A 25,854-nucleotide genomic window follows, 5' to 3' on the forward strand; every position below is an offset into this window, starting at 1 on the left:
CATAAACAAGGCTCTCTCCTTGTGGCACTTAGTGTTCCTGGAGTGAACACCATGCCCAGATTGGAAAAGCTCCTGACACTGTGGAAGGATGAGTTGACACCAACAAGCAGGCTTCTAGTGGCAGTACTGCTTAACCCCTCCAAATACAATCAGATAACTGTGCTGATGCTCAGAATGAAGGAGATGCTTTTCAGTCCTACTTTGTCAAATGACTTCTGGGGCATTGTGTCCATGTGGGCCAGCACTTTGATAAGGCCCTTGAGCAACTGGAGGGTATCCAGAGAGCAGGCTGGGTGACGAGGGCTACAAGCCATGACTTGGGTTGGGTGGCAAATCCATGGGAGTATAGTTGACTGCTTAAGAGGCAGGAGAGGGTATCAGCTGCACTCTGGTACCACAGAGGCATGGGACCTGTTCTAGATGGTTCTGGAAGCCCACACCAGGCCCATGGGGAGAGCTTGAAAGTGCAGACCTGGGCCCTGCAAGAGGAACACCCTCCTGCCCTTTGGAACAGGCTGCTCTTTAAGCAAACATGGTGTCGAGATTTCTGCACTGGGGGAGGTTAGGTTCTGGACAACCTCCCGGGTCCCTTCTACCCTTTGATTCTGTGAGTCATTGTCATGATGTCAGTGAGAGCAATGACCCAGGCAGGGGCAGGGGGCAAGAGGAATAGAGGACACCAGTTTTCAACCAACACTTGAAAATTAAAAGGAGGCAGCCCTTCTCAGCATTACTTCAGCAGGATCTTCCAACAGTGATGTCGTTCCTTTGTCCAGGCTTTCCAGGGTGCTGGGGAGTAGGGAGGAGGCGGGAGGGTGCAGGGTGGGCACAGATTCATATCCTTCACTCAGGCTTCGATTCCTGTGGCTTCCTAACTGGATGCTGATGGTTTCTTTGGGTTCCTAGTAATATTCACGACCGTGGTAACTCTACATGGCTGTGGTACCACATGTGACTAGTAATATCCTGTGGTAATATATAAAGGGGCTTCAAAAAGGTTGTGGAAAATGGAATTACAGGATGGAAATAGAAAATATAGGCCAGGCGTGGTGGTTCACTCCTGTAATCCCAGCACTGTGGGAGGCTGAGGTGGGCAGATGACTTGACGTCAGGAGTTCAAGACCAGCCTGTCCAACAGGGTGAAACCCCATCTCTACTAAAAATACAAAAATTATCTGGCATGGCAGCACATGCCTGTGATCCCAGCTACTTGGGAGACTGAGGCAGAAGAATCACTTGAACGTGGGAGGTGGAGGTTGCAGTGAGTGGAGATTGCACCACTGCACTTCAGCCTGGGCGACAGAGCAAGACTGCATCTCTCTCTCTCCATATGTTTATATACACACATACACACAAATATATATATATATTATTTCTCAACATAAGCTTCATCAAGTTGCAAGACACTTTTGTAAGTGATACCAGCCATCTAGTTCATCCCAAAATAACTGAGCGTCCTGAGAGTTCAGCCATGTCAATACAGTCTTTTTTTTTACATCATTAGCTGAAGAGAAATGGATGCCCTTTGTCTTAGTCCTTTCTCACATTGCTATAGAGAAATATTAGAGACTGAGTAATTTATAAAGGAAAGAAGTTTAATTGACTCACAGTTATGCATGGCTGAGGAGGCCTCAGGAAACTTACCATCATGGCGGAAGGAAAAGGAGAAGCAAGGCACCTTCTTCACAAGGCAGCAGGAAGGAGAATGGACTTAGGAGGAGCTAGAAAACACTTATAAAACCATCAGATCATGTGAGAACTCACTGTCATGAGAACAGCATAGAGGAAACTACTCCCATGATCCAATTACTTCCACCTCCTCTCTCCCTGAGCACATGGGGATTATTGGGATTATAATTCAAGATGAGATTTGGACACAGAGCCTAACTGTATCACCCTTTAAAGATTTTTTAAGATTAGGAAACAAAAGGAAGTCAGAAAGAGCCAAAGCAGGACTGTAAAGTGGATGCCTGCCTAATGATTTCCCATCAAAACTCTCACAAAATTGTCGTTGTTCGATGAGAGGAATGAACGGGGAACCTTGTCTTAGTGGAGCAGGACCATCTGGTGAGGCTTTCCTGGGTGTTTTTCTGCTAAAGTTTTGGCTAACTTTCTCAAAACACTCTCATTATAAGCAGATATTTATTGTTCTTGTCCCTCCAGAAAGTTAACAAGCAAAATGCCTTGAACATCCCCAAAAAACTGTTGCCATGACCTTTGCTCTTGGCCGGTCTGCCTTTGCTTTGACTGGGCCACGTCCACCTCTTGGTAGCCATTGCTTTGATTGTGCTTTGTCTTCAGGATTGTAGTGGTCAATGCTTCATCTTCTCTTACAGTTCTTTGAAGAAATGCTTCAAGATCTTGATCCCACTTGTTTAAAATTTTCATTGAAAGCTTTGCTCTCATCTGCACCTGATCTGGATGCAGTAGTTTTGGTGCTTATCAAGTGGAAAGTTTGTTCAACTTTAATATTTTAGTCAGAATTGTGTATGCTCAACCAATGGAGATGTCTATGGTATTGGCTATTACTATTATTATTATTTTTTTTTGTTACTGTTAATTGTCAGTCCTCTTCAGTAAGAGCACAAACAAGATGAATTTTTTCTTTCCAATTTGATATGGATGGTCTGGCACTTCCAAACATGAAGATGTTTCTCTTCAACATCGTCTTATCCTTCTTAACAAGTTATCTATTTATTAAGTGCTGATTTCTTTCTTTCTTTCTTTTTTTTTTTTTTTTTTGAGACAAGTGCAGTGACATGATTTCAGCTCACTGCAACCTCTGCCTCCTGGGTTCAAGCAATTCTTCTACCTCAGCCTCCCAAGTAGCTGAGCCTACAGGCACACACCACCACACCTGGCTACTTTTTGTATTTTTAGTAGAGACGGGGTTTCACCGTGTTGGCCAGGATGGTCTCGATCTCTTGACCTTGTGATCTGCCTGCCTTGGCCTCCCAAAGTGCTGGGATTACAAGTGTGAGCCACCATGCCCAGCCAACTGCTGATTTCTTTAGGGCATTGTCCCCATAAACTTTTCATAAAGCATCAATGATGTCACCATTCTTCCATCTAAGCAAGCTTCACTGTAAATTTGATGTTTGTTCTTGCTTCAGTTTTAGTAGAATTCATGTTGCTCTGATAGGAGTTCTTTTCAAACTGATGTCTTATCCTTCTTAGTGCCTCAAACTAGATCCCATTTAGTCATGTTATAACAAGTTAGTTATTTGGGGGTAAAAAAAAAATCTCAAATATTATGCCTAGTTTTTTCATAATATGCATTTTCCTTGAACTTTTTGAAGACCCTTTGTACATGATTATGGTAAAAGCAGGAATGTAGGAATATACATGGCACTATTACTATACATGGTACTATTAATATACATGGGAATATACATGGCACTATTAATATACATGGTACTGTTAATGACTGTGGTACTGTAGAGGACATGGTATTGTATATGACTATGGTATTCTACATGACTATGTTACTATATGTGACTGTAGTACTATACATGATGTGGTACTGCACATGGCTGTGGTACTATATATAACTGATAATATACATGACTCTAGTACAATACATGATTGTGCTAATATACACAACTGTGGTAATATACATTGATACTGTATGTGACTGCAGGACTGTACATGATGGTAGTTATATATGATTGTGGTAATATACATGGCTGCTAATATACATGACTGATACTATATATGACTTTGGTACTATACATGACCACGGTAATATACAAGAGAGATACTGTATATGACGTTGGTAATATACAAGATTGACACTGCATATAACTGTGGTAATATACAAGATTGATTCTGCATATAACTGTGGTAATATACAAGACTGATGCTGTACATGACCTTGGTAATATACAAGATTGATACTGTACATAACCGTGGTAATATAGAAGACTGATACTGTACATGACCATGGTAATATACAAGGCTGTGGCACTGTACGTGGCTGTGGCAATGTGTGTGACAATGGTAACCCACGTGACTTCGTATGCTACATGACTGCACAGTGCTTTTGCACATTCATTGTCTTCCTTGACCTTCTTCTTTTTTTTTTTTTTTTGAGATGGGGTTTTGCCAGTCACCCAGGCTGGAATGCAGTGGCAAGATCTTGGCTCACTGCAACCTCCACCTCCTCCCGGGTTCAAGCAATTCTCCTGCCTCAGCCTCCCGATAGCTGGGACTACAGGCGTGCGCCCCCATGCCCAGCTAATTTTTATATTTTTAGTAGAGATGGGGTTTCACCATGTTGGCCAGGATGGTCTCTGTCTCTTGACCTGTGATCTGCCCACCTCAGCCTCCCAAAGTGCTGGGATTACAAGCATGAGTCACCATGCCCGGCCACCAGCAAGCATTTCTGAGATCCAGGTGAAGGGGCCATCCTGGGACATGTCGCTGAGGGCAGATTCTGAACCCAGGCTTCCCAGCTTCAACACTCCATCTTTTCCCACTGCAACAAATAATCTCAGCCTGGCCTGGCCTGCCTCATTCAGGGTCATGGAGAGGTCAAGAGACAAGCTGTTAAGTAATGGGGCTTAGTACACAGAGGTTTCTGGAGAGAGCTGTGATAAGCAGTGAGTGAGTCAACAGGATGCGGGCAGGGATGTAGTGAAATCCGCTTTTACACAAACATCGTTTAGAGCACTGAGTAGCAGTATTTGCATACAATGAATGGGAGACTTGCCAAAGGAATAAAATAGTCCTCAGTTATCCGGGTTTCTTTTAAAGAGTAAACTGACAAGCTTGGAAATAGCACAGTTGAATTTCTTTCATTTGACAACCAGTGTGACGTCTTAACACGCAGAGACCCAGCTGCAGAGGAGACAGTGAGTGACAGCTCCCTCCAGTTAAGCCCGAGGTCACTGAGCTCTGCGTGGCCTGAGAGCTTTGATCACTGTACATTAAGGAAAATCTTAGAAGACTTCACGAAGGAGGTGGCAACTGAGGGGGTTGCAGTAACTCTCAAATTTTGCTGGTTGTAGAGCCCTTCAAGGGTCTGAAGAAAATATGAGCTCTATCCCAGGAAGAAGGTGCAACTGAAAGTTTTGTACTTTTAAGGGGGTATGTACACCTGTCACCTATCCTAGACTCTAGGTTAAGAAGGCTTGGACTAGATACAATCAAAACCCATCCACGTCCTACAGGCTGAGATGCAGGCCCAGGGAGAGAGCTCGTGTGCGAGGTAGGGAATGCGCTGGTATCCTGTGACACAGAAGGCAGGGCAAGCTCAGGGTGGAGAGTACACATGTGTGGCCTGGTGCTTAAGGCCACCAGTGGTCAGCCTGGTGAAGGTCACTGGGCCCCACTCTTTCTTACCCCATTGGCCATCCCTACTTCAAGGAATGTGACGTTAAATCCCCTTTCCAGCAGCCTTTTGGGGATTTTGATGAGTGAAGCGTATGATGATCTTGTCCACACTGAAACAGCCTCCTAGGGAACACAGTCTCCTGTCTGTGTCCCACCTCTCCCAACCACTTATGCCAGCGTCCAAGCCGCGTGGTCCCCACGCAGACCTCAGCACCAGCTGAGGTTCAAGGTCCAGGTTTTCAAACTGGGTTCCAGAGCACCCTAGAGGCCCCAAGAAGGTGGGGCCAAGTGGGAGATGGAGCAGGATGGGTTCTGAGGGACCCCTCCTTCCTGTGGACTAGGTCAGTGTTGTCACCTCTGTTTTGTGGCTTACAATTACTTGTTAAGATTTTGGTGAGCGTTTTGAAAGAAAGTCATTATTCTAAAGAAAGGAAAAAAATAAGGCTTGAAAATGATGCTTCAAGGAAATGACTCAGCCCCCTCGCTCTCCTGGATGGACCCTTCTTGGATTTGCTGGATGTCCCCTCTTTAATGACACCTCCACCTTTGGCTCTTTAATCCAAGGTGCTGTGGCTTCTGGACCAAATGCCTTCTAGTTCGCTTGGGCCTTTGCCCCTCAGCAGAGGAACCCACACTCCCACCCCAGACGTGTGGAACCCCAGACCCTGCTCTGCCCTCAGCCTGGGCACCTCCTCTACCACTGAGGTGCCCACAATCTAGAAACCCTGAATACCGAACCAGGGCTGAGACAGCTTCTCCAAGGGGACTCAGCCTAAATCCATTTGCCAGAAAGGACACCGGAGGCTACTGCCTGGCCCTCCCTGCCTCCATAACACCCAGCCCTGGGAGAGTGTGCCTTGACAACCTCAGCCCCAAAGCCCAGACCTGGCCCATGGGCAGTGTCACAGTGGCCAAAATCTTTTGGGCGGTAGAAGCCGGCTCTGGCCAGTGCACTCGTGCAATTTATAGTGCCGGCCAGGGCTGCTGGAAACCAGTTCCTAATGCTGTAGATTAGGAGGGGCCTCCCAGTGACTTGCTGTGTGACCTTGGGCGAGCAGCTCTCTCTCTCTGGGCTTTGGTTCCCTCATCTGAAAAATGAAGTTGTGGAAATTTAGTGAAATAGCTCCTATCACCTCCTGGGTGACTGCGAGAGCGTTTGCAAGAGACAACCACTCCTTCCAGTTGGGGCAATGGGCATGGGGGTAAAGGTCGGTGGATACCCCCTGCTCCAGCCCTTCTCCTTCTGCATATTAGACCAGCTGCTCTGCAGGATACCAGGGACAAAAGGCAAAAAATCCGCTGGCCTGACTCACCCTGGTTCTGGGACTCCCCCAGGAAGGGGAGAGTTCTGCCCCTGCCACAGAAGCCCTCACTGGAATTGGAGCCCTTGACCCTTTCTAGAAGTCTGTGGGAGGGAACCACTCCCTACAGGGAGTCCGGCCATCTCCCTTCCACCCAAGGCCTCACCCCTGCTGAGACGACCCGTGGCACAGCCCCTGTCTTCCCAGGCAGGCGCTGGTCCAACATAGGCCTTTCTGCAACCCAAGGGCTGAGGCTGGTCAGGGGTATGGTCTCCTCTCTGGTCCTGGCTGCCCAACCCCCACAATCATCCAACTTCCCCCACCCAAGACATTAGTCATTTTTATCTCTGCGTCCAAGTAGCTCAATTGGGCAGGACTGGGCTGCGGTGAGGCCAAAGTCTGGGGTTACCATAGCAACTTACCACGCTTCGTGGCTGCTTGTTGATATCCACAGGGGCAGGGGGCATGCCCTCCTCACTCACCAAGTATCTGGTAACTGGCACAGTGTCTGGCCCACAGCAGATACTTAATAAATGGTTGTTGCCTGAATAAATGCATGACTAACCCATTGTAGCTAGTTAGAGCCAGTGATTACTAAGTACCTACTATGTGCCAGGGACTGTTCTAAGCCCTGACATGTCACAAGGTCATTTACTCCTCGAAGTAACCTTCCAGCGTGGGTACTGTTATCATCTTCCTCTTACCAACAGGACTCTGAGGGTCAGTAACTTAGAATCACACAGCTAGTAAATGACCCAGGAGGATTGGACCCCAGGATGTCTGCTTGTAACCAATGAGTCTTGCCTCTTGGTTGATACCTTCACGGAAAAGATGGCGCTGATGGCCCCTAGTGGAGTCTGTAGCCAGGCAGTCTACATGGGTCAAACTACCTCACCTCCTGCTTTCCTGATAGGGGATCTGGAGGTGTTCCGCTGATTGGTTTATTGACTCACGGGACCAGAACTCCCTGGGTAGGGCTGACTTCGGGCACCTCTCCAGGGGCCAGTACTGTCAGGACTCAGGGGAACTTCTCTCTCCCCTCACCTTTAGGCAGACCTTTCTGCCACGGGGCTGCTCACACCTGCCCCCTGCTGCTGGTAACGTAACCCTCCCAGCTCCCATTCGAGTAGACAGGCAGGTAGGTGTTCTTTGCCCAGAAGTCCTGGAAGGGTCCAGGAATTGGGTCTCTCTGGCAGTGACTGGGTGAGCCTGAACCAAGGAAATGGTGCTCTATTTGGCCAGCTGTGAGTCATGGCCAGACTCTGAGCCAGGGTATACCAGCCCCAACCAAGCCATAGGGTTTGGGAGTTGGGAAGTGGGCTTCTCTGCAGGGGAGATGGGGGTACCATGAGCAGGAGCAAGGGGTCCAGTACACCTTCTTGTGGAAGGACAACATTCATTTTTCAGTCATGCCACAGGGAAACAGCTGGGAGAGCCAGGCCTGCCTGTATGAGGCAGCCCTCCAGATCTCATCCTGCAGACCTTATGAGGTTATTTACTGATGCCTTACCCCCCTCTATCTCCCCAAGAAAAAAAAAGATAGAATAGACTTTTCCGGGTTGAGCTAAAATCTCTGCCTTCAAGGAGATTGTAGTTCAAAGAGGCAAAATGCTCAGCCACCGAAGTCCAGCAAGTTGTCAACAGACTGACTTTGGAACCTTTTCTAGACGATGTAAGGCCACTGTGATACAAGAGGAAAGGAAGCCCTTTGCTAGGTCACGGTTCACAGGTACGAGAGGTCAGCTCTCCCTCCCCTTCAGCTGCAGGCAGGGAGCAGGACAGAGATGATATCGGGTCTTTCCAAGGTGGTTGGTGGGGGCGTCTGTGGAGTCCTTTTTTTTTTTTTTTTTTTTTTTTGAGACAGAGTCTTGCTCTGTCGCCCAGGCTGGAGTGCAGTGGCACGATCTTGGCTCATTGCAAGCTCCACCTCCTGGGATCACGCCATTCTCCTGCCTCAGCCTCCCGAGTAGCTGGGACTACAGGCACCTGCCACCACGCCCGGCTAATTTTTTGTACTTTTTTAGTAGAGACGGGGTTTCACTGTGTTAGCCAGGATGTTCTCAATCTCCTGACCTTGTGATCCGCCCGCCTCGGCCTCCCAAAGTGCTGAGATTACAGGCTTGAGCCACCGCACCCGGCCTGGAGTCCTTTTAGAGCTCCCCCAGCCCAGCAAGCAGTAGCCCCTCTCACAGGCCTGCAGCAGGTCACCGTGGGGAGCTGGGGCCAGTGTGACTGTAAAGGGCAGCATGACCTTCATGCAGGCAGGCAGTCCTGCCAGACACACCCACGTGGCCTCTGTCCACCCTTGGCTGCACGGCCCATGTTCTTACATCCCAGTTGCCAAAGAATTAAAGAGTCTGACCTGGCCTCTCCGGGCCACTTCCCTGTGAGTACACAGCAGAGGAGATGGGGTCCTTCAGGGATGGCAAGACACAAGGTCAGTGTGGACTGGGCACATGGTGTCCTCCAAGGGCTCACACCTCCTCAGCCAGCAGATCCATGCCTTGGCTTTGGGGATGTCTCCTGAGCCTTCAAGTCAGTGGAAATGTTCATGTGTGTGTACGTGTGTGTGTGCGTGCACGCGTGCGCACACACACACAGATGTGCGGTTCTTTCTTTCTCAAGGAGCCAGTAAAGCATAGAGATTCAGATTTTGAGTTCAGGAGTCAACCACACCAAAGTTCATATGCTGGCTCTTCTGTTCACTTGCTGTGTGACCTTGAGCAAGTTACTGGACCTCTCTGAGCCTCAGCTTCCTCATCTGTCAAATGACTATTAAATGAGATAATACATTTAAAGTTCAGAGCCACAAAGCGAGTGCTCGGTAAGTGCTGGCCGTGATGATGAGGCTACAGATCATAACTACACTCTCTACCAAAGTCTCCAGGGCATTTCATGAAGGCGGGAATGGCTTGTTGTGTTTGTTTTATTCATAAGTGCTGTTGATAGGTTCGTGTGGGGAGGAGATGCTGTGCCTTTGAGAGACTGTAGACTTTGAAGTAGGCAGATTCAGGTTTCAATCCTAGCTCTTTTGGCTAGAGGCCTTGGACCCATCCCTTAGCACCTCTAGATCAACTTCCTGTTGCTGCTATAACTAATTATCACAAACTTAGTGGCTTAAAGCAACACACATTACTCCCTTCCAATTCTAAAGGGCAGGAGTCTGACACGGGTCCCACTGGGCTAAAATTAAGGGGTCAGGGCTGCACTCCTGCGCGAGGTTCTAGGGGAGAATCCATTTCCTTGCCCTTTCCAGCTTCTGGGAGCTAGCTGCATGTCTTGGCTCGTAGCCACTTTGAAGATGGCCCTCCATCTTCAAAGTCAACTAGTCACATCCTAGTCACATCTCCATGTGACTCTCTGCCTGCCTTGTCTACTGTGGTTACAGTGGGCCTTCTTGGAGAATCGAGGACAATCTATCTGAAATTGGCTGATTAGTCCTTTGAATTCCAGCTGCAACCTGAATTCCTTTTTCCCATAGGAGGTGACAGATTCATAGGTTCTGGGAATTAAAACATAGGCATCTCGGAGAACGGGCGTCATTCAGTCAGCTACACTCTCGAGCCTCGGTATCCTTATCTGTAAAGTGGCAGTGCAAATCCCAGCCTCCCAGGGACCTTGGGAAGATTCCAGGAGATTATTGAATGTGGTGGCAGGGGATGAAAAATGTGGGTTGGGTCTGTCCTGAGCACCTGTTGAGCACAAAGCTCACACAGGAAGGGGAAGATGTCACAGTCCCTGCTGTAGAGCAACTGGCAGTGCAGCTGGTCATCGGGGAGGGTTTGCCCTTGGAGAGCAAAACCAAAACAGGGAACCTTAATTGTGCCCCACCTGGGTGGGCAGGTTCTCCACAGGAGAGAAAACGGAATCATCCCAGATGGCTTCCTGCAGAGTGGATTTGACAGAAGCGAAAGGCATTTGGGGGAGAGGGGCTTTCCCTGGTCACAAGGACATGGTTGACATTGCACAGCTATGGCAAGGGAAAAAGACACCCATCTGCAGTCTTGCTGGGGAGATGGACCAGTAGCCTGCAGTGACCCTGGTGGGGATGGGTGCCTTGGTAGGGTGGACCATGGCTGGAGGCAGCTACAAGCACAGACGGGGGCTTTCACCCGTCTTTGTTGTTAATCAAGTGCTACCCATGTGCTCAACAATTTACGTGGACAATCTGATTTACTTCTCAGAGCAACCCTATGACACAGTCACTGTTCCCAGTTTAAAGATGGAAATCCTAGGGCTCAGAGAGGTGAAATACTTGCCCGAGGTCACATAGCCCAGGTAGCCATGGGATTCGAATCTCGGCAGTCTGCCTGCCTTCTAGGAAAGGAAACCTGGCTGTGCCTAGGACTGGGGTCTAAGCTGAGGCATTAAGGATGAGATGGAAGCAGCAGAAGGAAAATATCCCAGGCAGAGGGAAAGAGCGGAGCTAGGAAATGGGAGATGAGAGAGTTTATTTCCTTTGGGAAAAAGACCCTGGCCTGGCCAGAACAAAGTGTGAGCAGGGAGTGGAGAGAGATGGACAGGGTCGTACCTCATAGAGCCTGGTGGTTGTGGGGTGAAGTCTGGACGTGACTGGGAGCTCTGCTAGGGAGCCACTGAAGGCTTTCTACAGGATGCGTGACCAGTCCTTTCTATAGGATGCATGGCCAGCCCACATTAATGGAAGGTGACAGAAGCCTGATTTTCCACAGAATTCTCTGATGTTGGAGGGAAGTGATGCTCTCTGACGACCACTGAAAATCACTTTCTGTGGGGCTGGTGCTTGGGAAAATTCCTGCCTCACCTGGCCCCATGGGCCAAGGGCCTGGCTTTTCTCCCAGCATCCTGGTCTTTGCAGGGTGTGCTGGCCTGGCCATTTCCCATTGAATGTCCCACTTCCCCTGAATACCCTGGCCCTCTGGGCCCAGAGCCACAGCCTGACAGCATGAGACCAGTCAGCCAGAAGGGTCAACTCCAAGGCAGTTGACCTTCGTCCTAGCAGAGATTAAGCTGATACCTAATTAATAGCCTGTAGGATAGCTACCTTGACACAGCTTGCAAGTAATTTAAGGCTTGTCCTTAGAGGCTGGTCCATAAATTATGTTTAATTAGCTGAAGGTCTCCCTGGGACGCATCAGACTGGTGTGTGATTGAGCCTACCAGCTCAGTGACCTCTGAATTTCATGTTGGAGTATGAGGGAGGTGCTGAGATACTCCAGTAAAATGTTTCTTTCCTTTTCCAAAACAAGAGCTGAATTCTTAACTTCTGCTAGCAGCTCCGAGAGGTACCGCCATGCGGTTTGAGGGTTTCTGCTCAGCTAATTCCTGGCTTTGCTCTTGACCGATTACTTATACTTCCAGGGTCTCAGTGCCTTATCTCTAAAAAGAAGCCGAGTTCAAGTCTACAGACCCTTATCTGAAACCCTTAAGGCTAGCTGTGTCTCATAGGTCTGATGTTTTGGACTTTAGAAATGCAATCTAGCACATAGGCCATATACCTAGTGACACCCACAGCAAGGCCTAGGGCAGCCACCCGTAATCACAGTGATAGTCACCACAGTGGGATGAAGAGACCAGAAGTAGCCTCATGATGGTTCCAATTAGGGTTTGCTCTAAATGCGTGTGTCAAAATTAAATTAGGATTTTAGAGCTTTTTGATTCTAGAACAGAGGATAAGGGGCCGTAAACCTCATTGTTGAACTCAGAGAAGCTCCTAAATAAATGCTAATTATGATAAGGACTGTCGTTATTTTTTTTTTTTTTTTTTTTTTTTGAGACGGAGTTCTCGCTCACTGCCCAGGCTGGAGTGCTGTGGCTGGATCTCAGCTCACTGCAAGCTCCGCCTCCCGGGTTCACGCCATTCTCCTGCCTCAGCCTCCCGAGTAGCTGGGACTACAGGCGACCGCCACCTCGCCCAGCTAATTTTTTGTATTTTTTAGTAGAGACGGGGTTTCACCGTGTTCGCCAGGATGGTCTCGATCTCCTGACCTCGTGATCCACCCGTCTCGGCCTCCCAAAGTGCTGGGATTACAGGCTTGAGCCACTGTGCCCGGCCCGTTATTTTTATTTTACTTGTTGAGACAGAGTCTCACTCTGTCCACCCAGGCTGGAGTGCATTGGTACCATCTCAGCTCACTGCAGCCTCAACCTCCCAGGCTCACGTGATCCTCCTGAGTGGCTGGGACTACAGGCGCGCACCACCATGCCCGGCTAACTTTTGTATTTTTAGTAGAGACACGCTTTTGCCATCTTGCCCAGGTTACCTGTTGTTATGATTCCTCTTTCCCCTACAGCTAATACCCTGCCATATCTACTGCCCCTGCACATGCAGAGACTGGATGTGTGGGCAACTTTTAGTTTGCCAGGTGTCACCTGTCTGCCAGGGATGTGTGATACATTCTCCCTGGAGTGGCTCTGCGGAAGCTGTGTTTGTGTTTCCTGCTGTCCGGGGGAGCGTGGAAGGCTTGTGACTTGGCACGAGGTCCCAATGGCTGTTTCTGTTGGGCACCCTCTGTGTGATGGCTGGGGCTGGCTTCCTGGGTGTGACCCAGCGATTCCCACTGGGCTCCACACTCAGAAGCACCCTACGCTTGGTTTGAGGCTCTGCTGTCACCATCTTGAAATTCTTTACAATTTTTGAACAAGGGACCCTGCGAATTAATGTGGCTGGTTCTAACGATAGCCATACCACACAGGTTGTCAACTTCATCCCTCCCAAGGTCCCCTCAAAGGGAAGTTACTAATGTTTCACAGAAGAAGCAAAATGATTTCATTCATTCATTCACACGGTCACTGTGCACCTGATTACCAAGCCAGGTCTGGAAATTCCTCAGAGAGCTTCCATTCTAGAGAGCGTGTGTTTCAGAATGGGGAAAATAGACAAAAACCAAGCAAACAGAGAACCACGATCACTTCAGATAATGACTAAGTGCTGCAAAGACAAGAAAGCAGAGGGATGTGAGGGAGAAGGGTGTAAAGATTAACTTCAGTGAAGGAGAAGCTGGAATCAAGGCTGGAGTTCAGCTGTGCCTTGTTGCACTCCAGGGGTACTTGCTAAAGATCTGGGGTTATTTCAGGCCAGGCGTGGTGGCTCACGCCTGTAATCCCAACACTTTGGGAGACTGAGGTGGGTGGATCACTTGAGGTCAGGAGTTCAAGACCAGCCTGGCCAAGATGATGAAACCCCATCTCTACTAAAAATACAAAAATTAGCCAGGGGCAGTGGTGAGCGCCTGTAATCCCAGGTACTTGAGAGAGGCTGAGGCAGGAGAATCGCTTGAACCTGGGAGGTGGAGGTGGCAGTGAGCTGAGATCGCACCACTGCACCCCAGCCTGGGTGACAGAGCAAGACTCTGTCTAGGCGGGAGGAGATCTGGGGTCATTTGTAGGTTCCCCACCCCCCACAAGGCAGGGTGGTCATTAGTTAATGGGGTCCAAGTAGGGGAGTCAATGGGGGTCTCCTCAAGCCAGAGGGGACTATTCATCCCCAAAACCTGGTCACCCCAGCTTCTCACAATAAACCCAGAGGCCCAGTTTTTTGGGGGGACAGTGGGTGAGGAGAAGGGCAGCCTTGGTTTCTCTGAGGGTCTCCAAGTTCTCGCAGTGCCAGGCCCCCTGTGCCTGAGGCTTCTGACCGGCCCTGCGGCTTGGTGAGCATTTTCTTGCACTTTTGACCTTCCCCACACCAGCACAGGGAGGCCAGTTTCAGTTTTCCCCGCTTCCCCAGATGGAGATGGTGAAGCTCAGAGATGCCAAGTGACTCATCCAAATGTCACACAGCAAATCAACTCCAGAGCAGATTCCTTGAGGCCCCAACCAGGCTGCTTTTCATTCCAAAGGGCAGTGCAAGGCGCTCAGCTCTGAGCGCTGGCTGCCAAGTTAGTGCGGTCCAGGGCTGCTCTGGGAGCTCCGCGGGATAAACAGGCCCCCTGCTTCGGAAGGGAGGGGCGGTGCGCGGCCAACGGGACACTTTATACCTGGAAACCGTCCCCGCAACCCCCCATCCAGTCTTTGCAAGGGAGAAGTAATGAGCTTCCCAGAAAGCCCGGAGCAAAGGCAGGCACCTCCCCAGTCTCTTCCCACGAAAACCCGAAGCTGACCCTGGAGGCCCAGCCCTCGGGTTTAGAGGCTCCTTGGGGGAAGCGGAGACGGAGACCCTAGTGGAGAGGCTGCCCCCGGAGGGGTGGGAGCTGCCAACCTCAGGGGTGCTCCGGGGGAGCAAGGCCGCTCCAGGGAGGCGGGTGCCCGTCAGGGAGACGGCGAGGGCTGCCGGGACGGTTCACGCGGCGGCCAGCAGACTGGCTGCGTGTTGCAATGTCTGGTGGCGTTTGCAGCATCCTGTCCGTGTGTGCAGCTGGGGTAACCTCGGGCCGGCGGAGGAGCGCGTGTGGCTCGTAGGCCCTGCGGCCGGAGGCTGCTGGCACCTTGCATCTCATTTACAGCTCCGGGTTCAGCCACAGGTCAGCGGCGCCCGTGACATCACGGCGTCTGTTTACCGACGGGTCTGGGCAAGAGCGGGCGGTCCCGGGGCGGGAGGGGGACCCCAGCAGCGCCCCGGCCTCCAGCCCGGCTCCCCTCCTCACCCCCTCCGCCCAGCCCCTCCCTGTCTGCACCTGAGACCTCAACCCAGCCCCCTTCTGCAGCCATCTACCCTGCCCCTTCCCCATCTGCCCCCAGAATCCCAACCCAGCTCCTCTCCACAGCCCCCAGCCTGTACCATTGCCCCCCATCTGTACCCTGACTCCATCTCGGCCTTCCTTCACAGCCCGGCCCAGGACCCCAACCTGTTCCTACGCTTTCTCCGCAAAGCCCTCCCTATCTGCTCCCGGGACACCAACTGGCCCCTTCCTCACCCGCTCCACCCAGTCTCCTCCCAGTCTGCACCCAGGACCCCAGCCTCGCCCCACCCCCTCCCCATCTATCTCCCGCCCCTTCCCATCCCCTTTCCACCCCTTCCCATCCGCCGCTTGGGATCCCAGCCCGATCCCCACCCAGCACTGCAGCCCCGCCCAGCCCCTCCTGGGACCCCCGCGGCCCCGCCCCGCGCCCGCCCCTGGGCCCACTTTCAGAAAGACTTCCTGGAGCCTCCTGCCCGACCCGCTGAGGCTTGGCGGCTCCTCCTGCCACCCCCTCACGCCATCATGTGAGCCAGGCTGGCCTCCCGGCCGCGCACAGAGCCGGCTGCAGCTCGTTAGGTGTCAGGGCCAGGGTTGGGACGGCCCGGGCACTTTGTTATTGGAAACTGGGCTCACCCCGCTGCTCTAGGTGGGTCCCCGGCGCTGGGGCAGCCTCTTCCGCGGGAGCTGCCCTTGCCACCTGGAACTGCTTTCTCCCTCACCGCCTCCCCTCCCCCTCCCCCTGCGTGAAGCAATTGTCCTGGAGGCTGAAGGGACCTGGGATTCTCTTCCCGCACACCTGGGGCTTGCCAGAGCCAACCCTCCTGGAGAGGGAGGCGCTGGGGCTCAGGGAACGGCAACCCAATTCTTCCATTTTCTCAGGCCAAACGCTCTGGGGTCATCTGGGAAGCTCACTTTCTGTAGCACCCAGCTCTGCAGCCGTCCGGAATCCCTCTTCTCCCATCACCTAAGCACCCCAGACCAGCCCCTTCCAGCTTCGTGTCAGAGGCTGTTGTTTCTCTGCTTACAACCTCCCAGTCTACCCCATCTCAGAATAGAATTCAAAGTCCTGCTGCGGCTGATATCTCCCGCTTGCTCTTCCACGCTGGTCTCTGTGCTGGGGAAGTTCATTCCCACCCCAGGGCCTTTGCACCAGCTGCTCCCGCCGCCAGGGATGCTCTTCCTCCACAAGTCTGTATCGCTCCCTCCTTCACTTCCCTCGTGTCTCTTCCAAAATGTTACCTTAACCAAGAGGACTTCCCTGCATCCCCCCATCTAAATACCACTCCCACCCCATAATCACTCCCTCCAACCCCCTACAAAGCTATGTGTTCCTCACATGCACTTCTAGCCACCTCTACTTAATAACAGTCATTCGTTCTTGTGAACAAGTGTTCATGCTCGTCGTCCCCGGACTTACCATACAAGCAAACTCTGCAAGCGGGATAAATGTATTCCCCGCTGGATCCCAGGGCCTCCAAAGTGCCTGGTGTACACAATTCCACAAATAATGAATGAATGAATGAATGAATGAATGAGGCAGGACAGGGCTGTTAAAAGAGCTTCCCGGCCGGGCGCGGTGGCTCAAGCCTGTAATCCCAGCACTTTGGGAGGCCGAGACGGGCAGATCACGAGGTCAGGAGATCGAGACCATCCTGGCTAACACGGTGAACCCGTCTCTACTAAAAATACAAAAACTAGCCGGGCGAGGTGGCGGGCGCCTGTAGTCCCAGCTACTCGGGAGGCTGAGGCAGGAGAATGGCGTAAACCCGGAGGCGGAGCTTGCAGTGAGCTGAGATCCGCCACTGCACTCCAGCCCGGGCGACAGAGCGAGACTTCGCCTCAAAAAAAAAAAAAAAAAAGAGCTTCCCTTTGGAGTCCAAGACTTGCTTTGAAACTTCTAGTAGTGCAACCTGCATGAGTTACTTAGATTGTCCAAATTTGAATCCACCCTACTGGACAGTAATCTGGAGATGTGTGCTGTGAGGGAAGGGTGGTCTGTAGATGCTGGCTGTTCCCTCCCCTCCTTGGTCACCCAGCACTTTGCAGCAAGAGGTCCAGTGGGGGAAAAGGGCAAAGGTGGTGAGGCATCAGCCATGAACTCTAGCCTGAGTTTCTCTGCCTCCGTGTTTTGCCAAGTGCAGCCCTGGGCAGTCAGATGGAGGTGGAGCCCCGGCCAGTCTTGTGGGCTGTGGATGTTTGTGAAAAGAAACATCAGCCCATGGATTTCTGGCTGGGAGGGAGCAGTGTCCTGCCCGCCCCGAGTCAGCTTTTGTGACAGTTTCCCTGGAGGGTTTTCTGAGTGGTCCCAGAACCAAAAAGTTTCGCAAGAATCACACCCAGGGATGAGGTGGAGACTGCTCAGTTGTCACGTACTGGCTCTTGGCAGGGCGTGTTTTTAGCGTTTGAAGGAGTGTCCGCAGGAACATGAGGTGCTCATTGCAGGGGGAGACATGCCTGTCTCAGCAACTGGGAAGGAGGAAATCAAAGAAGGGTAGAAATCAAGTCAGAGCTGGTGTTTGTGGGGTTGGGACATTTTACATGAAGACCTCTGGGGTAAAGAGACACTTGAGCAGAACCTATGAGAAGGTGGCCAGGTGTGGTACCTCACTCCTGTAATCCCAGCACTTTGGGAGGCTGAGGCAGGAGGATCACTTGAAGCCAGGAGTTCAAGACCAACCTGGGCAACAATGTGAGACCCCCCATCTCTACAAATAATAATAATAATAATAATTTTTTAAAAAGAAGAGAGGGTGCCCTACAAAGAGAGGGATACTTGGGAAAAGAGAACCGAGAGAAGGCGGTGCAAAGGCCCTGAGGTAGAGGGGAGCCAGTGCTTCTGTAGGGCCGAGACCTAGGAGGGAGGAGCTGAGACGAGGGATGGGGCAGACTAGGAAGGGCCTGCAATTCCAGTAAACACTAGATTCCAGTCTGTGAGATGGGCAGCCATCAGTAGTCATGAGCAGGGTAACGTGGTCTGACACATTCTAGAAGGATCTCTGCCTGCTGTGTTGAGAACAGACTGAGGCATGGGACCCTGGGGCAAAGGTAGGAGCCGGGTGACCTGTTGGGACCAGGTGAGGGATCCACCTGTGCTCCAGGTGAGGGGCACTGAGGCAGGGCCCCGAGGAGCAGATGTGGGGGTGGCGAGAAGTGGTGAGAAGCCTCTGGATTTCAGAGGTCAGGCTGACAGGGTGCATGGTGGAGTGGGCATACGGTGAGAGACAGCACTTAATGCGGGAGAGTGAAGAGGCTTCAGAGGTTAAAAAGAGCTGGGCATCTGAAAACACGGAATGGTGTGGAGGGGACCCAGCTTCGGTCGCTTCCAGCCTCGGGAGCCTGGGGCTGGGCCTTGCTTGGCCTCCTCCATCGAATGAGGATAATGCAGCCGCCCATTTGTGTTAGTTTCCTGTCAATGGCACAACAAATGACCACCAGCTGCGTGGCCCAAAACACCAAAGCTGCTCTCACAGTTCTGGGTACCAGAGGTCCGAACTCCAGGTATCAGCAGGACCCCACTCTCTCCCGGACTCTAGGGAAGGATCCTTCCTCGTCCCTTTCAGCTCCTGGTGGCTCTTGGCAGCTCCTGGCATCCCGTGGCTTGTGGCCGCCTCACTGCAGTCTCTGTTTCCGTCTTCACACAGCCTTCCTCTCCTCTGTGTGTGTCTCTGTTCTGCCTCTCATGAGGACGCTAATCCTTAGATTCAGAGCCCACCCTAACCCAGGGTGGTCTCACTTTGAGATCCCCAACTCGATTACAGCTACTCAGTTACAAAGACCCTTTTTCTGCATAAGGTCACATTCACAGGTACCGAGGGTTAGGACTTGGACTCAGCTTCTCAGGGGACACTAATCAGCCGACTGTACCACCCCCAGGCAGCCAAGAGGACTCAGTCTAAGAGCCCAGAGCAGGACCCAGCCTGTAGTAAACACAGATTGTTCACTGTGGTGGCGGCGGTGAGTGCTTGCCACAGTCCCACCCCGCCCACTTGGAGACCAAGGGTGCTCCAGGCATACCCTGTACCCCTCACAGCAACCAGCCCTGGGCACTGTGCTGACCCGTGCTCAGAACAGCTTCTTTCCTCACCTGTCCTCCCACCTGAGCCCCATCAGAGCCCCAGTGTCCTTGCAGAGGGGCAAGGAGCATCTCTGTCACGCCTTTCAATAACCACTTGGTCATCAAGACTGTATGATGACCGCATCTTTCCCTCGTTCCCCGGGAGGTGGACACCTTTCTGTCCAGTCCTTGGCACATGGCATCTGCTCACTGTACATGTGCACTGGATGGATATGTTGTTTCGTGGGGTCACTTTGCTCCCGCAGGTGAAGTCAGCAGCAAAGGGCACAGATTGCTTATGTTGAGGTTCCAGCTCTACCACTTACCACTTGGAATTACATAGCCCCTTCGTGTATCAGTTTTCTCAGATATGAGCCCTTCTAGAGCTGACAGAGGACTAGACGCCCCACGGCACCCATGCTGAGGCGGCGTGGCCAGCTAGTGAGCCCTGCGTGCATGTCAGAGCTCCTGTCATTCCTGTGCCTCCCAAGCGGGCCGGTTCCAGGCTGGACGCCCGCCTGGAGGAAGTCTCTGCCCTGCTCCAGGTTGCGGTCAGGGACTTGTGGGAGGGCAACACCACGGGCTGATCTAATTTGAGGAGCTTCATCACAATCTTCCCCAACAGCTGAGCCAGCGGTAGCCAAAACATTCTCGGCAGGCCAAAACAGGGGCCGGCAGCCAGGGAGAGTCTGTTTCTCAGGGCTACGTGGGAGAGACCTGTCTAGGCTTCAGCAGCTCAGCAGTGCAGGAACAGGAAGGGCACATAAGGACCTAGCCAAAGTCCCTGAAAGGCCCAGTGGCTTCTGTCACCTCTGACCTCCTGGGGTCGGCTGTGGGGCACCTGTAACAAACCTAGGGCTACCCCAATAAATGGTAGCTGTTACTGTTTGTATCAGCACAGCAACAGAAATAGATCCCCCTTGCTGATGGAAGATCTAGAACCCTGTTGGGGTAACGGCTGCCTGGAAGACCCCTTCTGAAGCTCTGTGTCTGTCTCCTCCCCTAGAAACAGCCTTGAGTGGGGCAAAACCACAGACTCGCGCGATCTCTCTGTCCCCCTCCTTTTACCTGACAGCATGCGGACTGGATTGTGTAGAGTCTGGAAAACAGGCCTCCCAGAAAAAAAAGTGGAAAGGATTAGAAAGTCTGGGAAGGAGGTGCTGGAAGCCAGTACCTGATCACTGTGGATCAGTTTGGATCAGTGTGATCAGAGTGGATCTGCACTGGAAGCAGAAGGGCTGGTAGGCTTGTTGTGTGTGCCCAGGTGACAGGCCAGCACTCTCAATAGGTGACAGCTAGAGGGATCCCACTGGGGTCCATTCGGAGAAAGCAGGCTTCCTTCTAGGGCTGTGCTGGAGAGGGACAGGCTGAGGATTCAGTCACATTCCAACTCTTTTTTTTTTTAGCGACAGAGTCTTTGTAGAAATGACTATTCTAGGCCCGGCACAGTGGCTCACGCCTGGAATCCCAGCACTTTGGGAGGCTGAGGCAGGTGGATCGCCTGAGGTCAGGAGTTCGAGACCAGCCTGACCAACATGGCGAAACCCCGTCTCTACTAAAAATACAAAATTAGCTGGGTGTGGTGGTGCACACCTGTAATCCCTGCTATTTGGGAGGCTGAGGCAGGAGAATCACTCGAACCTGGGAGGTGAAGGTTTCAGTGAGCCGAGATGGTGCCATTGCCCTCCAGTCTAGGCAACAAGAGTGAAACATCATCTCAAAGAAAAAGAAATGACTATTCTAGAAACCTAAAGTGTCACCACTCTGGATGACTGGGGCAGGAGTGAGGAGAGGCCTGGGATGATGTCTGCCTGCTCCCCACCCTACCCTCAGCACCTCCAGAGGCTCCTCACTAGCACCCCCAGGGTTCCTTGGGGCTCTGCTTGAAAACCTCTCCTCCCTAAGAAATTCCTCCACAGCTTGCTCTGCAGGTGGACAGTTTTAACGACTGGTCTCTAGCTTCTCAGGCTTGGGGGCATAGACAAAGGAGAGCCTTCTAAGTAAGGTGGAAGGATGGAACAAAGAGATAGCAAGATTCTGTGGTTTTGCCCCAGTCAAGGCTGTGCCTAGGGCAGGCAAGATGGGACAGCCCCAGATGGGGTCTTCCAGGCAACCGTTTCCCCTTCAGGGCATGTGGATCTTCTACTGCAAAGGGGGATCTATTTCTGTGGCTGTGCTAATAATAATAACAACAACAATAATAATAATGACAGCTAGCTTTTTAAAAAACAGAGACAGCATCTTGCCATGTTGCCCAGGCTGATCTTGAACTCCTGGTCTCAAGCGATTCCCCCACCTCGGCCTCCCAAAGTGCTGGGAATATAGGGGTGAGTCACCATATCCAGCCCACAGCCGGCATTTATTGTGCCCTTTCTTAATCTTCCCAACTACCCTTCAGAGTGAGTGTTTTAGGCTGGGAGCAGTGGCTCACACCTGTGATTCACCATGTTGGTGAATTATGGAGAAACTCCATCTCTACTAAAAATACAAAAATTAGCTGGGTGTGGTGGCGCACACCTGTAATCCCAGCTACTTGGGAGGCTGAGGCAGGAGAATCGCTCAAACCCAGGAAGCAGAGGAGGCAGTGAGCCGAGATTGTGCCACTGCACTCCAGCCTAGGCCACAGAGCAAGACTCCATCTGAAAAAGAAAGAAAAAGAGTGGGTGTTTTAAACCTTAATTCATAGAGGTTAAGTTCATGTCATTCATAACTATTAAAGGATTGAACCCAAGCAGTCTGGCTCTGGAGCCCGTGTTCTAAGCTGCTCCACTCAAGACAGGGTCTCTCCTGTTGGAAATAGGCAGGGTTGTGAAAGGGGGACATTCCAGTGGTAACCTATGCCACAGTCACATTCATCCTCTGCTATCTAGCAGCCTGCTCTAACCCTAATGTCTTACAAGCTAGATGTTGCTTGCCTGCTCATTCTCATCTGACCACAGGGATGGATTTTTATTAACAGACTCCTGCTGGAGGGGCCAGGAGCAGAAAGCTATGCACCCTCCACACTGACCTTCCCACCCCACCGCCCAGCCTGCTGTGGTTTGGGGTCTCTGGTGGGTATGTTCTTTACCTCTGAGAAGCCAAGTCAGCGCCAATCCAGCTCCACAACATCAGGCCCGTGGGACATGAGCCGGCCTGCCAAAGACCTGCCCAGGGTCTCAGATCTTTCCGGGGCTGCCAATTATAAACAAATGCTCCTCCTGGGGCCCACCCAGAGACCACCCGGCTCATGTCGCCAGTGGGAGGGTGCGCTGCAGCTGAACTCCAGGAATGAAAGCCAAGTCCAGCATTAGTGCAAGCTCAGGGCTAGGAAGGCAAGGCTGGGTAGAGAAGAGGTACTCAGTATCCTCTGATCTAGGGCCTCCTGGGGCTGGTGTCTTGTGATGATGTTAGCTGAGCTTTCACTCTTGTACCTGGCCCATGCTGGATGCTGGGCTTACGAGATGAGTAAGATTCCCTGGAGGACCTTGCACGCTCATAGGAGAGGCAGGGCTGTTCACCAGCCAGCATGCTCACATCTGTGCACTAGTGGAGGTTGAACAAACACTAGTGTTAGCAGTGAGGAATGGCTATCCTGAGTCAGGCTGATCTGCTGTTATGAGCGGCATGACCCTGGGTGAGTCACTGTCTGTCTGAGGCTTGCCTATTAAATGGAGAAGCTAAACCTACCCACCTCAAGGGGTTGTGAGGATTAAAGAAGAAAACATATCCATGTACTCAGCACAGTGTCTGACCCATGGCAACTGCTCAACAGATTTGGCCATTGTATAGTGGTGGCGCTGTTGTTGTTGTGAGGAGGCTGGAAAGAGCAGCCAGGGAGGCTTCAGGACTGAAGGAGCATTCAAGCAGGGTTTTGCAGGTTGAATAGGAGTCCATAAGTAGCCTTGGCATTAGAAACAGAGAAAAACAGCCCGGGCTGGGCACCAGGTAGGGACACAGGAGAACCCTGAATTTGAGAGATTTAGTCCCTGTCCTCTAAGTGACCCCAAATGGCCGTGACAGCACATGCAGGGCCAAAAGCACTGTGTAATGAGCGAGTGGAAACTGGGAGCTGTGGATCCCCTGGCAGGCTCCCTCCCTCAGTCACTCAACAACGGGAAGAGAGATGTGAATAGACAGTCCCTTCACAATGGATGAGGGCCCCTGAAGGGCACTGCTCGGGGGCTGGGGAACAAGGGGTTGGACCCACAGGATTGAGTGAAGTTACCTGTGTGTTAAGAATCTATTTGTGGGCCGGGCGTGGTGGTTCACGCCTGTAATCCCAGCACTTTGGGAGGCCGAGACGGGCGGATCACGAGGTCAGGAGATCGAAACCATCCTGGCGAACACGGTGAAACACCGTCTCTACTAAAAAAATACAAAAAACTAGCCGGGCGAGGTGGCAGGCGCCTGTAGTCCCAGCTACTCTGGAGGCTGAGGCAGGAGAATGGCATGAACCTGGGAGGCGGAGCTTGCAGTGAGCTGAGATCCGGCCACTGCACTCCAGCCTGGGCCACAGAGCGAGACTCTGTCTCAAAAAAAAAAAAAGAATCTATTTGGGGAATGATCCATGGGGAAGCTTTTACTCCACCCTCTGTTGTTTTTTGTTTCGGTTTGGTTTTTGGTTTTTGTTTGTTTTGAGACCGGGTCTCTCTCTGTCATCCAGGCTGGAGTGCAGTGGTGCAGTCTTGGCTCGCTGCAGCCTCCGTCCCCTGGGCTCAAGTGATCCTCCCACCTCAGCCTCCGGAACCACCACACCCAGCCCCACCTTCTATTTCTAAGATCATAAATAACAATACTTGTTCTTTAGAGATATTTTTTGCTTATACAAATATAAAGAAGCAAACAACAGTCAGCTGTGATCCTGCCCAAGACACCCATCTCTGTGTAGCCTGTTGATTTCCATTGACCTGGTGGCTTACTCCTGTAATCCCAGCACTTTGGGAGGCCGAGGAAGGAGAATCGCTTGAGCCCCAGGAGTTTGAGACCAGCCTGGGAAGCATGGCAAAACCCCATCTCTACGAAAAATATAAAAATTAGCCGGGAGTAGTGGCTTGCACCTCTGATCCCAGCTGCTTGGGAGGCTGAGGTAGGAGGATCACCAGGAAATGGAGGCTGCAGTGAGTCATGACTGTGCCACTGCACTCCGGCCTGGGCAACAGAGCAAGACTCTGTCTCAAAAAAAAAAAAAAGTTTAGAGTTGAGATTATCTTATTCAAATAGTGCTGCACCCCTTTTGTTCCAACATTACACTCCTGAGCATGGTTTGTTTTGTTGTTGTTGTTGTTTTTTGAGACAGAGCCTTGCTCTGTCACCCAGGCTGGAGCGCAGTGGTGCAATCGCGGCTCACTGCAAGCTCTGCCTCCCGGGTTCACACCATTCTCCTGCCTCAGCCTCCTGAGTAGCTGGAACTACAAGCGCCTGCCCCCACGCCCAGTGAGTTTTTTGTATTTTTAGTAGAGATGGGGTTTCACCATGGTCTCGATCTGACCTTGTGATCCGCCCGCCTCGGCCTCCCAAAGTGCTGGGATTACAGGCATGAGCCACTGCGCCCGGCCCACTCCTGAGCATCTTTCCATGTCATGACACTTAACCATTTTAAAGTCTGCAGAAGAGGGTGTATCAGAGGCAGTGCTATGATTTTCTCAGCTTTTCCTCCCCATGGGAAATACCAGCAGAGAGTGGGTACTGAGCAGTTAGTGGGTGCCAGCTTCTGCCAGCTTAATCCCCACAGGACCCCTTGAAGAGAGGAGATGTGCTTTCTCTTACAGGACAGTGAGTGGTGGTGCAATCCCCACAGCCTGTGGAGCCGGACATGACCTTGGTTCAAATCCCAGCTCCATTATTCAGTTGCTGTGTGACCTCAGACAAGTTGCTTAGCCTCTCTGAACTACAATTTCCTTAGCTTTAAAATGGGCATGATATGGCTACCTTGTAAATTCCCCGATGCAAATAAGGTTTTCTTGCTTATTCTTTATCCCACTTACTGTCATTTGTGATTGACTGTTTTCTGATTCCTTCTGTCTTCCCCCACTGGAATGTGGGTTTCTTGAAGCAGGATCACATCTGCTTCATTCTCTGTTGGATCACCACCCCAGCCCATAGCCGGCTCTCCATGTGGTCCTGGATGGAGGGGGCTGTTGTGGACATTGGAGGAGACAAAGCAGGAGAAGGCCGGCTGGGTGGGGATGAACGTGGGGCGCAGGGATGCATATGAGAAGAGTGGAATCCTCAAAGCTCAGATGACCCCAGTGCCTGGGGGCTTAGGGGTGCCTCTGCAAAGGTCTGAGGCTCTGGGTTCGAATCCTGTTTCACAGTGGGTGGCATGGGGTGAGTTACTTAACTCCTTTGTGCCACGGTTTTCTCCACTGTGACCATGGATAATGACAGTCTTCAGCGCAGAGGGCCGCTGAGGAGTCTGTCCGCCTTTAGCCGTCGTGAGAGCTGCTCTGGGCAGGACAGCCCGGCACCCCAGTGGCCAGAGGTCTTTCTCCCCTTCCCACCTCCCGCTACCAGTCACTAGGAGAGAGAAGAATAAACCCTACTTAAGAGTGAATTCCAGGCCTCTGGCCTTCCCAGCTGCTGCCTG

The 25,854-nt window shown here is 51.7% G+C and overlaps 1 protein-coding gene across 5 annotated transcripts in view; it reads left to right on the forward strand.

Moving 5' to 3' along the window:
• Positions 1-25,854, forward strand: part of DHRS3 (dehydrogenase/reductase 3) — a 53,993-nt gene that overhangs the window by 9,055 nt on the left and 19,084 nt on the right. The window contains exon 2 of one of the 5 annotated variants that reach the window (XM_033228297.1): positions 14,308-14,316. The exons of 2 other annotated variants lie outside the window; for them this stretch is intronic. Coding sequence is in view for 1 of the 3 variants with exons in the window: in XM_033228294.1 (XP_033084185.1) it covers positions 9,058-9,072 (15 nt within the window). In the remaining 2 variants the exon portion in view is untranslated. Of the gene's footprint in view, positions 1-9,053; positions 9,073-14,307; positions 14,317-14,756; positions 15,074-25,854 lie in introns of those variants that run through there. 2 more of the 5 variants (XM_033228294.1, XM_033228298.1) reach the window with 2 other exon arrangements.

This window comes from Trachypithecus francoisi, unplaced genomic scaffold, assembly GCF_009764315.1.
Source record: "Trachypithecus francoisi isolate TF-2019V2 unplaced genomic scaffold, Tfra_2.0 Lachesis_group12, whole genome shotgun sequence".
NCBI classification, from domain to species: domain Eukaryota; kingdom Metazoa; phylum Chordata; class Mammalia; order Primates; family Cercopithecidae; genus Trachypithecus; species Trachypithecus francoisi.